This window comes from Pecten maximus, chromosome 14, assembly GCF_902652985.1.
Source record: "Pecten maximus chromosome 14, xPecMax1.1, whole genome shotgun sequence".
In the NCBI taxonomy this organism is placed as follows: Eukaryota; Metazoa; Mollusca; class Bivalvia; order Pectinida; family Pectinidae; genus Pecten; species Pecten maximus.
The window spans coordinates 26,980,923-26,998,955 of record NC_047028.1 but is presented as its reverse complement, the minus strand read 5'-3'; the positions used below and the strand labels follow the sequence as shown (position 1 = coordinate 26,998,955).

Below are 18,033 nucleotides of genomic sequence, written 5' to 3'. Positions count from 1 at the left end.
GCCGGTCAATCTGCTTGTTAGAAGCAAAATTAAATTATAAAGTTTAAAGGTCATATGTTTTATAAATGTGTATGCTTTTCTAAAATTGAAATACTAAAAAAGTATCGTTTATAGAACAGCGACTTTTTGAAGAGCAGTATATAAAGTCTCAAGTAACGAATATTAAAGAACACTTCCGACAGATTTCGTCATGTCATCAGCCCTCCTGAATCCTTAATTCTACTTCTGGGGGACATTGATATAAAAGTCAGTAGTCGCTAAAAGGAAGTGTAATGTTCAAGCTGTTCCGAAAATCCACTTTTAGCTCATGGCGAATGATACAGAAAACACGCGTGCCTACGTGTCTTCAAAATTTCTAGTAACAAATATGCATGTCATAATAAAGTGTTAAATTGCGATGTAATCTAAACCAAATAACTAATGCTTCTTTCTACATGATTCAGATAGGACGTTGTTTATATAAATTGTAAAGTTTATGTGAAGTTGTTCTTGTATACAAATGATATAAGGGGACATTCATGAGAAGTGCAGTATAAGATAACTTTATATTAATAAACAAATTCAAAGTATTATTATTAATTTTATATTTTGTAATCTCAAAAAATTGAACTCATCTTATCAGTTAACACATCTCAAAGGTCATCTATTTTTTTTACAGTATATGTTTTGTCATAGTAGTTCTTAACTTTCGACTTGAATTCATCAAAAACTTCCAGTTGATTGATAACGGTATTATATACATGGGGTATGGTTTACATTGCCTAAAGGGACGTAACTCGCTGCAAATCATAGACTAATGGATTGAACTGCTCTAAATTTAGAGTTTTTATATGATAATACGTTAAGTTGAGGCAAAGGAATTACCGCTAATTTTTAGCTGTCACAGATAAATTTTGATAAACGTACTGTATGAGTAATTTCTTTATTTATTTTTGACAAACATTTCTATGTCCAATTTGGTCATAAATGTCCAACAACAACGAAATCAAGAAATAGAAAATAGTATTGGCAATTTTAGAGTTCAACACCAAATGTATCATTGTGTATGCTTGCATGAAACACAATCTTCTTTGTTCCGTTTTCTCGTATCCCCAATGGTATTTCTTTCATTTCTCAACCAGTTTTATTTTTTTCTTTATTAACTCTGATTCTTTGTCTGTCTGTTCTTAGTCTCAACTCGACTTTAGATTCTCTTGATTTTGTTTCATTGACGCTTCCCTACTAATTTTCTCCTCTTTATCTTTTCATCATATCTGCCTACATAACTTCCTCCTTCAATTTTTCACTTATTCATTGACTGACTGACTGACTGACTGACTGACTGACTCAATGATTGACTCACTGACTGACTCACTGACTGACTCAATGATTGACTCACTGACTGACTCACTGACTGACACTGACTCACTCACCCACTGACCGACTGACCGACTGACTGACTGACTGACTGACTGACTCACTGACTGACTGACTCACTCACTCACTGACTGACTGACTGACTCACTGACTCACTGACTCACTGACTGACTGACTGACTGACTGACTGACTGACTGACTCACTCACTGACTGACTGACTCACTCACTCACTGACTGAATGGCTGACTCACTCACTGACTGACTGACTCACTGACTGACTCACTGACTGACTGACTCACTGACTGACTGACTCACTGACTGACTGACTGACTCACTCACTGACTCACTGACTGACTCACTCACTGACTGACTGACTCACTCACTGACTGACTGACTGACTGACTCACTCACTCACTCACTCACTCACTCACTCACTCACTCACTCACTCACTCACTCACTCACTCACTCACTCACTCACTCACTCACTCACTCACTCACTCACTCACTCACTCACTCACTCACTCGTCTTTTTTCTTTCTATCATTCTTTCTTATTTGTTTTCTTTTATTCCATTTCACGGTAATTTTTCCTACTCTTTTGTCTTAATTTCTTTCTCATCGATCCTATCTTAATAACCGTCTTCCTTCTCTTTCCCGCTCTCCTCTCTTCATATTAATCGTTATTATCTCTTCCCAATCTTAAACCCTAGACAACTTTTCAAGAACTTACGTCACGATAGAAAGTCTTAGGGGCTTTCCCGCCAGATTACACGTTTGTTGTAACCTCGTTATGACCTCGATGACACGGAGACGAAGGATTGCTCTTCTTTATCTGGTGTTTCCTGTAGTTTACTCAACAGTTCTGGCAGATAGAGACGGTCTGTAAGGAAGACATTCGACACGTGCACGTAAGTATATGTAAGCTCAGGTTGGGGAGATCAATTTTGGAAGAGGGTTAGACTTTTGTTTTTGTTTTTTTCTCTCTTTTTTTTTAATTGTCAGGAGGCTGGAGAGGAAAAAATGCGAAAATTGAAAAAGGACAGAAATGAGATGTAACAGAGATATATGAACAAAATATGGCGTTTGGATTGTACTTTATAGATTGTGGAAAAATGTAAGAATTGGTTCAAAGTGAAACGGGTTATATTAATAGGTACATTGATTTGTCTGACGTCCAGATGGGGGTAGACTTTAAAACATATGATTACTAGTGTTATTTTCATATTTTTAATTAAATGCTTGATAATAATCATAATGATGTTGAATCTAAAAAAAAAGAAGAAATACATGAAAAAGATTGATAAAATATACAAATACGATTTGAATTAATTGGAGAATGGATTTGTTTATTTTTCAGTGGTTTCTCTCCGCCATGAAGATAATTGTATGTGTAAGTAATATTAATCTTTAAATCTAAGAGGCTGATACATTTTACATTATCAGGTACGTGATTTTATTTCTTGTAGTATAGTCATTCCGCCGTTGCGTAATTTGTTATGAACTATATATATTTTCAAAAAAAAAAAAAAAAAAAAAATACCGAGAAATAAATCTTTGGCGCAGATGGGAGCGCGCGGGGGATCTTATTGCTAGAGGAAACCAGGAAACCAGTTCTTATTATCATATCAGGATTTGAAAAATGTTGTTAAAATGTGATTAGCCTAATCACCTTTTGAACAACTGGGCAATTGTCTTAACGCGATCAACTTGTGGTACTTGAATCAACCTGTAATGCCTTCATCCTTAAAAATAATAAAAACAATAGTTACTTAATTTTTAATTAAAGCAAGTATTTCTTCAGAATTTCCAAAGTGTTACGATACATTATCTCCAAATCTGCCGTCAGTAATAAAACATTAACTTAAACTTTGAACACATTTTAATTTATGAGTCCAACTATCAGGTCATTAAGACATCTCCTAAAGAAAAAAAGGAAGAAAAAATTAACAACATACAATGCCATTTTATATACGATTTTTCCACAACAAATTCCCACAACTAATATTTTGTCAGTTTGTTAATGTTCACAATCATCCTAAGATATTCTTTCTCTCTGATGTTCACAAACATTTTCCTATTTTCAAATCTCATTTTCACCTAGCAACCTCTGTAAATATTTCAGCTTTTAATTTCGATAGCCATGTTTCAGCGGCCAGGCTGAGACGGGGATGTGGCAAGATAAGCGATTTCAGTAAATAATGAGAGAAATTGTATTGATAGTTTTCTGTAAAACTGCATATTTCCATGCCGATTTAACATTGTATTAAAAATGAAAAAGAAAAGAAAAAAAACAAAAAAAAAACAACAAATATATATAGATAAATACAAGATAGTTTAAAATAAAACTAACCTGGGGCAGCGACATTATTTTTAGTTCTGAAATATTCTTATTCATCCTTTGCATATACATTATATAGAGGTACATCAATTGATAGCAGCATATGATAGTTTGAGTTATAGAACACAAAACAGTGTCAAATGGTATACTGTATACATGTAGGTGTATTCCAAAGCGTAGTAGGTTGTAAGTTAATATAAAAACAGTAGAGAGAATTTTGATAAAGTAGACAATGGTTGGTATAAGCTGATGATACTGCAATAGTATATCAAAGAAAGATGATTAAAAAAGGAATTGTGAATCAACAAACAAGAGAAAAATCAGCAATTATTATTAAAGATATTCTGGAGATTTATCTTCCCTTTGACTTATAACCTATATCACGGCATATTGATATATTATTGTGACATGTAAATATCAAGTAATAAATGAAAAATGATTCGTTTTTTCTTTTCTTATAGTTAATTTTATTTAATTTAGTTTCATTTAATAAACTTTCACTCTCACGTTCACTTGTAGGACCACACTGTAAATGTATTGTACAGTCAAACATCGATGATTCGAACTTCGTTGATTCAATGTGAGTCTGACAGGTGACGATCGACACTACGACATCGAGGACATGTAACAGCTATATAAGATTTATGGTCATTATCATAAAAAGTCGACCTATTGTCAACCATGAATAATTCGAAGTCCCGCTGTATCGAAGTTTTTCTGCAAGTCCCTTGAACTTCGAAACATCGAAGTTTGACTGTATATCGATATTATTGATCGCGTATTAATAATTAAAAATGCAGTTTTGATAAAACACACTTTTAATTAAAAAAAGTCATTTCAAATCTTACCAGTTTATAAATTCGCGAATGTATGATGTTATTGGTTAAGACTACCCCAAAATCAATGAATTTACCTGAGTATTAGAACCAGCGGCCGGAACACTATCGAACTCTTACATCACTTCCGGTCCTTACTGTACACGTGACTTCTTCATGAACAACTTGTACATAAAATATCTATTGTCTTCGAAGAGTATTATTTGATACAGCATTAAATAAACATTAATTTATTGTTATGCTGATGCCACTCCAGACAGACTGGTGGGTACTAGAAGCCCGAGTTTCTCTCTGGCCCTCACATCATGTCTGGCGTAGGGCCAGAGCGCAGTATTATATCAAAACGTGGAATTCTTCGACACTGTTTGGTGTCGCTAAGATTATGGTGCAAACACAATTAAATCTGCTCTATACGGACGGATTAGATGTGGGACTCAATGAATGTGTTGGGGTAAATACATATCTCATTTTTCGTATATGTAAGGTAAGTGTCATATAACAACCGATTTTATTGTGTTTGCACCAAAATCTTAGCGACACCAAACGGTGTCGGAGAATTCCACGTTTTCATATAGTAGTGCGCTCTGGCCCTACGCCAGACATATGGTGTCAGGGCCAGAGGAAACTCGGGCTAGGGTACTAGACGATTTCATTAATATGTAGTATATATCTCGTACATAGAAATTCGCGTTAAGTCCCTATTAGCAGGCAGTAGAAAATATTTTGTTCAATTTCAATGGGTATGGTTGAATGTTAAAACATTCAAAGGGAGACAAATCCTACCGACGAAAGCCTTGCGAAAACAGAAAAAAACTGTTGTCAATAAAGTAATTTAATGTATAGTGTAAAACTTTCTGAAAGGCTAAAATATTTTATATCATATCGCGCCATGTTGGATAGAGCTTGTCCTTGATTATTTATGCTATTTTCTTTAATTGACGTTTTTATCAAAAATACTTATGATATTCTGAAAGATCATTCCCAATTTTGGCAAACTATAAGTTTGAACACAAATTCAATTACTTGTATGGTTCAGTGATTAACGAATTAATAATTCGCCGACAAAGATTGCAATACTCATGATGATTTTTGAAATTTCATGTGTAAACCAGCGAAAAGTGAATCGATACGAGTATTTGATCTGTTCTTTGACATAGGATTACATGTGTTAAACCCATTTTTTTATGGAATGACGAAGGTAGGTCCGTCGATAACGACGATCATATAGGAAGACTAAGATGACAGTTAGTGTTCCTGGTTACTCTACAAAAATATAGACTCTGTGTTACAATTGAAATAAATAGTTTCTTATATGAACACGTGAACATCGAGTGGTGTCATTTTTACCGAATGTTCGTTAACTTAAGAGCTAGAAAACGTCTGAATAATTCCAAAGTTCAGGCCCCTGCGCTGACGCAGACGGAACCATTTCATGAACCATTTCATCGGCTGTGTTGTTTGACATTTACTTAAAACTTCTTTTATTTATGTCTTTTATTCGACTTCCTATCATTGCCCAGTACAGTAGACTGGCCCACCCTGCAGATTTGTCATTTGTCAATAAAGAAACATACAAACACATACAGTCACCGGAAAATAGTAGAACGTTAAAAAGCCAGAAACACCAAAAATAACGAAATATTTCCGTCGACGTCAGCACAGGGGCCTGGAATGTTGTCTGCTCTAAGTCTAACAAAAGTGACTGGACAATAGAATAGAAAAGTGTATTCCGTAAAAAGATTTTTTAAAAAGTCGAAGTGCAAATTAATATATATGTAAAATTGGAAAACTTATTTCCTCGTTGATTTCTGAAAGTATTGTTGACAGAACTTCTTTTTCTCGGATGTTGACAATTTGATCACGGACACGTCAAAAGTCGCTCAAGTTACGGTATTTTTATCGGTGAATTTTACATTCGATTCGTTCATCACTTAACCAAAACAAAGTTATGAAATTCGTGTGCAAACTTACCGTTTGCCAAAAATGGGTATGATCTTTCAGTATTACACCTGGGGTTTTATCTCATTTTGTGGCCCCTCGAGTGGAGTACTTCTATCCTTCATACCCACATATAAAAGAATCTCACACGTTTAATGTATTTTGTAAAGGTAGTGTAAATGTATGTATACAGTTGATTGTTTGAAATTTGTCACGTGTATGTATGGCACTTGTCACGTGATATCTATTTGATGTGTATCACGTAATTATCTGACATGCATTTTAATATTTCAGTTCGACAAATGTCATTAAGATATTTTAGGATGTAGTTAGAACAATAAGTCTTTTGTGATTTTGAGATGTTCCACACTTTGCGTTTGCACAGTTAACACCTGTGAGAGAAATTTCTTTTATAGCGGTTCGTATCCACGCATAACAAAAAGAAAAAAAAGTCTGCCAGATACGACACTGCCATAACTGGGGGATGTCTCGGAAACGATTTTTGGAAATCTGAGCATGTATTATTTTTTTAATCTAAATTGGACGCTTTTTAACTTGCACTGTCAGCTTTAACATCCTGAGTCATTTCAAGACGATGTTGTCTTGGAGCAGTTGGTAACTATCTCACTAACAACATTAGGGAAACCCGTCGCATGCATCCATAGCAATAAGAGTTCCCGAGAAACGCAATAAGGGTTACCGAGAAACGCAATTAGGGTTCCCGAGAAACGCAATAAGGGTTCCCGAGAAACGCAATAAGGGTTCCCGAGAAACGCAATAAGGGTTCCCGAGAAACGCAATAAGGGTACCTGAGAAACGCAATAAGGGTTCCCGAAAAACGCAATAAGAGTACCCGAGAAACGCAATAAGGGTTCCCGAGAAACGCAATAAGAGTTCCCGAGAAACGCGATAAGGGTTCCCGAGAAACGCAATAAGACTACCCGAGAAACGGAATAAGGGTTCTCGAGAAACGCAATAAGGGTTCCCGAGAAACGCAATAAGGGTTCCCGAGAAACGCAATAAGAGTATCCGAGAAACGCAATAAGGGTTCCCGAGAAACGCATTAGGGTTCCCGAGAAACGCAATAAGGGTTCCCGAGAAACGCAATAAGGGTTCCCGAGAAACGCAATAAGAGTATCCGAGAAACGCAATAAGGGTTCCCGAGAAACGCATTAGGGTTCCCGAGAAACGCAATAAGGGTTCCCGAGAAACGCAATAAGAGTACCCAAGAAACGCAATAAGGGTTTCCGAGAAACGCATTAGGGTTCCCAAGAAACGCAATAAGGGTTCCCGAGAAACGCAATAAGGGTTCCCGAGAAACGCAATAAGAGTACCCAAGAAACGCAATAAGGGTTCCCGAGAAACGCAATAAGGGTTCCCGCGAAACGCAATAAGGGTACCCGAGAAACGCAATAAGGGTTCCCGAGAAACGCAATAAGAGTACCCGAGAAACGCAATAAGGGTTCCCGAGAAACGCCATAAGAGTACCCGAGAAACGCAATAAGGGTTCCCGAGAGACGCATTAGGGTTCCGGAGAAACGCAATAAGGGTTCCCGAGAAACGCATTAGGGTTCCCGAGAAACGCAATAAGGGTTCCCGAGAAACGCAATAAGGGTTCCCAAGAAACGCAATTGGGGTTCCCGAGAAACGCAATAAGAGTACCCGAGAAACGCAATAACGGTTCCCGAGAAACGCAATAAGAGTACCCGAGAAACGCAAAAAGGTTTCCCGAGAAACGCAATAACAGTACCCGAGAAACGCAATAAGGGTCCCCGAGAAACGCAATAAGGGTTCCCGAGAAACGCAATAAGAGTACCCGAGAAACGCAATAAGGGTTCCCGAGAAACGCAATAAGAGTATCTGAGAAACGCAATAAGGGTTCCCGAGGAACGCATTAGGGTTCCCGAGAAACGCAATAAGGGTTCCTGAGAAATGCATTAGGGTTCCCGAGAAACGCAATAAGGGTTTCCCGAGAAACGCAATAAGGGTTCCCGAGAAACGCAATAAGGGTTCCCGAGAAACGCAATAAGACTACCCGAGAAACGCAATAAGGGTACCCGAGAAACGCAATAAGGGTTCCTGAGAAACGCAATAAGAGTTCCCGAGAAACGCAATAAGGGTTCCCGAGAAACGCAATAAGAGTATCCGAGAAACGCAATAAGGGTTCCCGAGAAACTCAATAAGAGTGCCCAAGAAACGCAATAAGAGTAACCGAGAAACGCAATAAGGGTTCCAGAGAAACTCAATAAGGGTTCCCGCGAAACGCAATAAGGGTACCCGAGAAACGCAATAAGGGTTCCCGAGAAACGCAATAAGAGTACCCGAGAAACGCAATAAGGGTTCCCGAGAAACGCAATAAGAGTACCCGAGAAACGCAATAAGGGTTCCCGAGAAACGCAATAAGAGTACCCGAGAAACGCAATTAGGGTTCCCGAGAAACGCTATAAGGGTTCCCGAGAAACGCAATAAGGGTTTCCGAGAAACGCAATAAGGGTACCTGAGAAACGCAATAAGGGTTCCCGAAAAACGCAATAAGAGTACCCGAGAAACGCAATAAGAGTACCCAAGAAACGCAATAAGGGTTTCCGAGAAACGCAATAAGGGTTCCAGAGAAACGCAATAAGGGTTCCCGCGAAACGCAATAAGGGTACCCGAGAAACGCAATAAGGGTTCCCGAGAAACGCAATAAGAGTACCCGAGAAACGCAATAAGGGTTCCCGAGAAACGCCATAAGAGTACCCGAGAAACGCAATAAGGGTTCCCGAGAGACGCATTAGGGTTCCGGAGAAACGCAATAAGGGTTCCCGAGAAACGCATTAGGGTTCCCGAGAAACACAATAAGGGTTCCCGAGAAACGCAATAATGGTTCCCGAGAAACGCAATTGGGGTTCCCGAGAAACGCAATAAGACTACCCGAGAAACGCAATAAGGGTACCCGAGAAACGCAATAAGGGTTCCTGAGAAACGCAATAAGAGTTCCCGAGAAACGCAATAAGGGTTCCCGAGAAACGCAATAAGAGTATCCGAGAAACGCAATAAGGGTTCCCGAGAAACGCAATAAGGGTTCACGAGAAACGCAATAAGGGTTCCCGAGAAACGCAATAAGAGTGCCCAAGAAACGCAATAAGAGTAACCGAGAAACGCAATAAGGGTTCCAGAAAAAACTCAATAAGGGTTCCCGCGAAACGCAATAAGGGTACCCGAGAAACGCAATAAGGGTTCCCGAGAAACGCAATAAGAGTACCCGAGAAACGCAATAAGGGTTCCCGAGAAACGCAATAAGAGTACCCGAGAAACGCAATAAGGGTTCCCGAGAAACGCAATAAGAGTACCCGAGAAACGCAATTAGGGTTCCCGAGAAACGCAATAAGGGTTCCCGAGAAACGCAATAAGGGTTCCCGAGAAACGCAATAAGGGTACCTGAGAAACGCAATAAGGGTTCCCGAAAAACGCAATAAGAGTACCCCGAGAAACGCAATAAGGTTCCCGAGAAACACAATAAGAGTACCCAAGAAACGCAATAAGGGTTTCCGAGAAACGCAATAAGGGTTCCAGAGAAACGCAATAAGGGTTCCCGCGAAACGCAATAAGGGTACCCGAGAAACGCAATAAGGGTTCCCGAGAAACGCAATAAGAGTACCCGAGAAACGCAATAAGGGTTCCGAGAAACGCAATAAGACTACCCGAGAAACGGAATAAGGGTTCTCGAGAAACGCAATAAGTGTTCCCGGAGAAACGCATAAGGGTTCCCGAGAAACGCAATAAGAGTAGCCGAGAAAACGCAATAAGGGTTCCCGAGAAACGCATTAGGGTTCCCGAGAAACGCAATAGGGTTCCGAGAAACGCAATAAGGGTTCCCGAGGAAACGCAATAAGAGTACCCAGAGAACGCAATAAGGGTTTCCCGAGAAACGCAATAAGGTTCCAGAGAAACGCAATAAGGGTTCCCGCGAAACGCAATAAGGGTACCCGAGAACGCAATAAGGGTTCCCGAGAAACGCTATAGAGTACCCGAGAAACGCAATAAGGGTTCCCGAGAAACGCCATAATGGTACCCGAGAAACGCAATAAGGGTATCCGAGAACGCATTAGGGTTCCGAGAACGCAATAAGGGTTCCCGAGAACGCATTAGGGTTCCCGAGAAACACAATAAGAGGTTCCCTAGAACGCAATAGGGTTCCCGAGAAACGCAATAGGGTTCCCGAGAAACGCAATAAGAGTACCCGAGAAACGCAATAAGGGTTCCCGAGAAACGCAATAAGAGTACCCGAGAAACGCAATAAGGGTTCCCGAGAAACGCAATAAGAGTACCCGAGAAACGCAATAAGGGTTCCCGAGAAACGCATTAGGGTTCCCGAGAAACGCAATAAGGGTTCCCGAGAAACGCAATAAGGGTTCCCAAGAAACGCAATAGGGGTACCCGAGAAACGCAATAAGGGTTCCCGAGAAACGCAATAAGAGTATCCGAGAAACGCAATAAGGGTTCCCGAGAAACGCAATAAGGGTTCCCGAGAAACGCAATAAGGGTTCCCGAGAAACGCATTAAGGGTTCCCGAGAAACGCAATAAGGGTTCCGAGAAACGCAATAAGGGTTCCCGAGAAACGCAATAAGGGTTCCCGAGAAACGCAATAAGAGTTCCCGAGAAACGCAATAAGGGTTCCCGAGAAACGCAATAAGAGTACCCGAGAAACGCAATAAGGGTTCCCGAGAAACGCAATAAGAGTACCCGAGAAACGCAATAAGGGTTCCCGAGAAACGCATTAGGGTTCCCGAGAAACGCAATAAGGGTTCCCGAGAAACGCAAAAAGGGTTCCTGAGAAATGCATTAGGGTTCCCGAGAAACGCAATAAGGGTTCCGAGAAACGCAATAAGAGTACCCGAAAACGCAATAAGGGTTCCCGAGAAACGCAATAAGAGTACCCGAGAAACGCAATAAGGGTTCCCGAGAAACGCAATAAGAGTACCCGAGAAACGCAATAAGCGGTTCCCGAGAAACGCAATAAGAGTACCCGAGAAACGCAATAAGGGTTCGCGAGAAACGCATTAGGGTTCCCGAGAAACGCAATAAGGGTTCCTGAGAAATGCGTTAGGGTTCCCGAGAAATTCAATAAGGGTTTCCGAGAAACGCAATAAGAGTACCCGAAAAACGCAATAAGGGTTCCCGAGAAACGCAATAAGAGTACCCGAGAAACGCAATAAGGGTTCCCGAGAAACGCAATAAGAGTACCCGAGAAACGCAATAAGCGTTCCCGAGAAACGCAATAAGAGTACCCGAGAAACGCAATAAGGGTTCGCGAGAAACGCAAGAAGGGTTCCCGAGAAACGCAAGAAGGGTTCCCGAGAAATGCATTAGGGTTCCCGAGAAATTCAATAAGGGTTTCCGAGAAACGCAATAAGGGTTCCCGAGAAACGCAATAAGGGTTCCCGAGAAACGCAATAAGGGTTCCCGAGAAACGCAATAAGGGTTCCCGAGAAACGCAATAAGACTACCCGAGAAACGCAATAAGGGTACCCGAGAAACGCAATAAGGGTTCCAGAGAAACGCAATAAGGGTTCCCGAGAAACGCAATAAGAGTTCCCGAGAAACGCAATAAGAGTACCCGAGAAACGCAATAAGGGTTCCCGAGAAACTCAATAAGAGTACCCGAGAAACGCAATAAGGGTCCCCGAGAAACACAATAAAGGTTCCCGAGAAACGCAATAAGAGTACCCGAGAAACGCAATAAGGGTTCCCGAGAAACGCAATAAGAGTACTCGAGAAACGCAATAAGGGTTCCCGAGAAACGCAATAAGAGTACCCGAGAAACGCAATAAGAGTACCCCAGAAACGCAATAAGGGTTCCCGAGAAACGCAATAAGGGTTCCCGAGAAACGCAATAAGGGTTCCCGAGAGACGCAAACCGACACGGGTAGCGAGCACCGAACCACAGATGTCGGATCTTCACATAAGACTACGTGGCCGGTACCCTAACCGACAGAGCTAACGCGGCCTCTGTCTCAAATTAACTTGCATTCTGATAGACTAGATCATAACTATGTGTTGTTCGATGATTTTTGATATATAGACTTGCAGTTTGATAAATATGTCAATGTTGTATGTTCCTTTTGACGTAACTTTTTAAATAAAGCCAATGTTTAGTGTTCTATGCATTTTCTACCTTGTTTTCCCTGCTAACACTGCTTGCAATGATTAGTAAAGGCATAATTGTGCATAAAATTTAAAGCCTGTTTGCCTCTAGCTGATTTGAAGACATTTATTTGAACTGTTACAATGTATCAGTTTTATATTCTTGGGACATATCGGCTGTCAAGCTTATCGCTACAAAGGGAAGAAACGCTTGAAGATCAGAATGCCCATCGTGATATTCATACTATTCTTTTCACGTTTCAGTTGTTGTTGGTTGTGTACCTTTCGACACTATCAGAGGGCGCGGTGAACTCCTGTCCTGCGAATGACGATACATTTTATCCTTCCGCCAAATGTTCCTGTGTGAAAGGTGATCTTCTTTGTCAGAATCTGACCGAATGGCGCCAACTCACATCAGAGTTAGAGCTAAACATCGTTACTATTACAGACAGTCAACATCTTGTCCTCCACAACAACACTTTTGATAAGTTGACTGTGGATAGGTTGACGATCTCAAATTCCAGAATCTCTGATTCGAAAATTCATTTGAACGCCTTTGGCGGCCTAAGGTAAACGACCTTGACTTAAGCCACAACTACTTGCAAAAATTCCACAGGCCGTTAGGTATTTGAACAACTTAAAAGGACTAGATGTTTCCGGTAATGCTATTTCGGGTTTTGACGATGTTGAACAGATAGAGACAATGAAAAAGCTCGGCGATTCACTTGTAAGGTTTTCATTTGGATCACAAATGGACATTGACCAATGGCCAAAGTCACTGAAACATTTCCCAAGACTTGAAGAGTTGAACTGTACTGGTGGGGGTTTTTCGCTGATGCCCATCGATTCGTTCTATGGTTACGAGAACACCCTGAAGAAGCTAAATATCAGCAATACTCTCCTTTACTCTGTTCCTTTAGCGTTTGGACGGCTGCAGTACCTTACGGAGCTTACACTTAACCATAATAATTACATTGGCGACTACGGTATGAATGTTCCCATAGTCAAAACAGTCCTCACGCACTTGTCCAAAATCGCACTCGATGATGATAATATAACAACATTCCCAGCTATTCTTGGACAATTCTCAAACCTAACAGCAATTTCCATGAACGGAAATAACTTAAAATTTGTGAGTGAGGAATCCGCGAAAAACATACACAAGACAACACATTTGAGTCTTCGTAATTCCGGAATCACCCGAATCCCAGGCACGCTTCAGTACATTAACTCTTTAGTATCCATCGATTTATCCAATAACGGAATCCATACTATTGAAAGAAAGGATTTGCAAAAGCTCACCAATTTAAAGGAACTCAAACTGAACGACAATCCGATTATTTATCTGTCCGATAATGCCTTTACCAAGTCTGAACAAGTCACTTTGGTCGAAATGCGCAACACCAATCTCACAAACATCCCGTGCGGTGTTAAACTTTTAAGACTTCCAGAACATGACGTCACTCTTGATCTCAAAGGTAACAAAATCGAGTGCACATGCGCACTTCGCTGGCTTTATGAGTGGAGGAATGGTGATATTAATAAAAGAAATCATAAACTGGACGTTTTGGGAGAATGCGTGACAATTAACAGTACTCTGCAGCATTATCTAGATGATAACCTGGCCAGCTGCCCATCGTACGACCGTTGCTCTAATGTGCGATAAAGTCATGTTATGGGAAAGTCAGTGTCAATGAAATACATTTTGAATAAACTTATATAAAATTGATTCCAGGCGTGTTTTATTTACTTGTAAAACTAAAGTAAAGAAATAAATTCTTTTGTAGACTTTTGCTTTTTTTTTTATAATGGGGCTGGAAACATAAAGGACACACTCGTTTTCAGAGACATGTTTGGCACAAAGATGTCTGACAACAAAAGTGAACAACAATGACGGTAATATACCTGCCACAATGTTTTCTTATTAAGAGATCATCATCTTTAGATACCAGGCGGTTGATTGCACTACGTTACGCTACATTTATTTTATAGCATAGTGCAATCAACCGTGGCTGTCCAAAGATGAAAAAAATCCTATAAATAAATGTCTATTATTCGTTATCGAGTCAGCGAAAAACTTCCCTAAACAAAATTGATAATTTCTCCTGGGAAAGCTTATTAGCTAGCCTCTTTTTCACCGAAAAATATTCAACTGATTTTTCGCCTGAACTACTGTAAATGTATTTATTTTGGCGTACTCAAATTTTGGCATAAATTAATTGATATAAATTAGCACAAAGATGAATTGGCGCACTTATGATAATTGCCATGGAAACAAATATAGGAAACATGAATTAGCGTAATCATAATTTAGCAGAATGCTTAAAACGCAAAAATCGCTAAAAAAAAAGGAGAAGAAATATATTAGTATCATTCGCGTAAGAATAAAATCCCTATTCACGAAACTGATCATTTCTCTTGGGAGAATCTGCGGGATTGGTAGATTATTGACAACATTTAATGTGGAAATTAGTGAGACCACGTGATTTTTCCTCTAAAGGAAAATATCATAAGACAACGTGATTTTCCATTGGTATTCACATTGTTTTTTTCTTCAGCTGGTTGTCCCTCTTTGAATTGGCACATCAGATAATGACGATAAATATGATACAAGCCGTCGGAATCGAAACGCGAAGAGAGGGACTTGTTCACTTGCTGATGTCCAATCCTTTGAGCATGTTCTCAATTCATATTCCGTAATATAAAAATTTATTTTTTGAATTATCATTTAATCGTAAAATGAGCCAGACGAGAAGTGATTTGAAATACTAAGAGGATTAAAAACATGCTATACAGGTAAAAACTGTCCAATGAGATTGTCCATGTCAGGTCACATGTCAAACATACTCACATTCCTTTCATACCTATAACACATAAGACATTAAGGTTTCTCACACCAAACAAATACCAAAAATACATTAAAGATGCAAACTCCATGAAATATAACATTTACAGACATTTTACCAGTTTTCCTCCTCCACACTGCTACCTCAGCGACTCCTGGTCCCCCCCTCCCCCCGGCGTTTGAATGACACTCCATAGTGCAGAAATGAGAGAAAACTTCACATATTCATCGGAGCTCTGTTTAGAGTGTCCACTCTACTTGCTGACCACGTGACGCAAAGATGCAAACTCCATGAAATATAACATTTAATGATTTGATACAAAATATAATCCTGTCACATTGCATTGATTTGTTTTTGTGTAACATTAGGGCACCGAGACTGATACTATTTGTACTATAAAATGCAACACTTTTAGAAACATTCATAATTAAGTGACAGTGATAACAATTGTCTTCCAAAAGTGTTTACACATCTTTTGTTCAGCTATATTATAAACCTCATTCATTTGGTATTCTAAAATATCAACCAATATATCAATATCATCCCCCAGATTAGCATTGACTGTAATAGCAGGTCGGATACCAGGTCAAGCATTTAGTCCCCTGTCATAAATACTTCGGAATTTGAATCATATTTGCTAATACAATATAGATAATTCTAGTGAAAGCTTCAATTTTTAACCATATAATACTATCACGAATGTTTTAGGCATACAGAATACAACTATACCGCTATAGAAACCATTTTTTCTGGGAAATACGTAATAACAATTTTCCTCCAATTAAAAATATTATTTCTCAGATATCCATTTGAATATGATTTTAGAGGAAAGAAAGTCTTTTAGAGGGAGATAATTCCTATCTGATTTGTCTACTTTTGTCCTGTGCAATGTTTTGATTTTAGTTTCAGCTATTGACTTCATACCCCAATGAAAACGTTTTTTTTTCTCTTTCTGATAACCTCTTAGTATGGATTTTAAGAAAAGGATATGGGGTACCTTTCCATCCAAACATAATTGTTTGGATGGCCAGGTGGTGTAATCTTTCACCTACGCGACCGTGGGTCGATACCTGGATTGGACAGGGAGAGGTATGGGGTCGCAAGCCCGACCATTTGCGGTCTTCTGATAATCCGGTTTCCTCCCACGTTATGATGTGACGGTTTCGAAATATCATGATAGTACTGCTGTAATAGGACTAATTGTATTCAGCTTAAAACATACAGATTAAAGAATCGAATTTGAATTTAAATCAATTTTATTGCAAAAACAATACACAAAATGATTTGACGCAAATAATCACAATTTACCAACGTCCTCTCCGTAATACAAATATACATATGCAAAATTTAGCAATGGCCGAATGATATACAGCTGCTAATTCATTAGAATGATTTTTCTTCTTATTATTTGAGCGATTGACTGTTTCAAAGAGACATACATACGTTAGTATTAAAGGGTTTTGATGTACAAGGATAGAGCACATTGCTATAAGTAATATCAATATTTATGGATGCTACATCGCCGACAAGGAGGAGATTTTACGATATATTGGAAACAGGAATAGACTATTGTACATATCTTTGAATAATGCCAAAAGTTTCATACGTTGCTCTGTCACCACCATCCATAAGTTTGGGCATTTTTTATATTCAAAGCTAATACGTAATTAAATGAATCCTGAAGTAAGTCTATTGTACACCGCCTCTATATTTAGTATGTGAGTACTGACTTCCGGTCTTATAAGCGATGCTTTTAAACCGCTGTTACAATTGTTTTCATTTGTTGGTACTAATCAGTTATACTGTCTGTTTTTTGTTTATTATATTATTGTTCCGGAATTTCTAGTTCCGGATTGGTTGTCTTTCCTTGCCGTACTTTAGTTCGGCCGTCCATAGGATCACGTGACTTCTTTGTTTATGTTCACTGGCGGAGACACATTTTTTCAACTTTCCCTCCTCCACCCCATCTTACCTCCTATGAATTATGTTCTAAAGCATGCTTGTGGCGTTTTTTAAGTATTATTTTTACCCAACCTTTTATAGTATTATTTTTACCCAACCTTTTATGCGAATATTTTTTTGATATTGTTGTTGATTAATCTAATGGCATTTAATAAATGCTCAATTTTCGACAATATTGGTTTTTGCGTTTTTTGTTAGCATAAAACATAGCAGAGTTCACATGTGTGCTACACTGGGGAAATTACAGCTTAAACACGATAGTATAATTGTATTTATGTGCAACATAAAGGAATATATATTTCTATATAAACAATATATTTCTCGGTAAAACTACGACAGGAAATTCAAATCTATATCTTCGGATCACCAACACATAGTGTATATGATACATTGTGCTAATAAATAGATATATAACATAGAAACACAAATGAAGAAGGAAGACAACTTTATGACTCGTGCACTGACCGGCCTCGAACTCACGATCTACGACACCCAATCGCCTAGCCAGAAATACCAGCAGCTTATACCACGTATAGTATATGTATTTTTTTTATGAGAGGCTGTCGTAAACATTAATACAACTACTTAGTACAAATAAAACTCTAGTAATGTTATTTAAATTTCGATGA

At 39.0% G+C, this 18,033-nt stretch overlaps 1 protein-coding gene across 1 annotated transcript; it reads left to right on the top strand.

Annotated features, from left to right (window-relative positions):
• Positions 1-2,157: 2,157 nt before the first annotated feature.
• LOC117342342 (leucine-rich repeat-containing protein let-4-like) lies at positions 2,158-14,377 on the top strand. Its single transcript, XM_033904482.1, is given in 5 exon segments — positions 2,158-2,265; positions 2,715-2,747; positions 12,861-13,161; positions 13,164-13,190; positions 13,193-14,377. Coding segments are annotated over 4 exon segments (1,416 nt in total). The 5' UTR covers positions 2,158-2,265; positions 2,715-2,729; the 3' UTR covers positions 14,263-14,377.
• Positions 14,378-18,033: the final 3,656 nt, after the last annotated feature.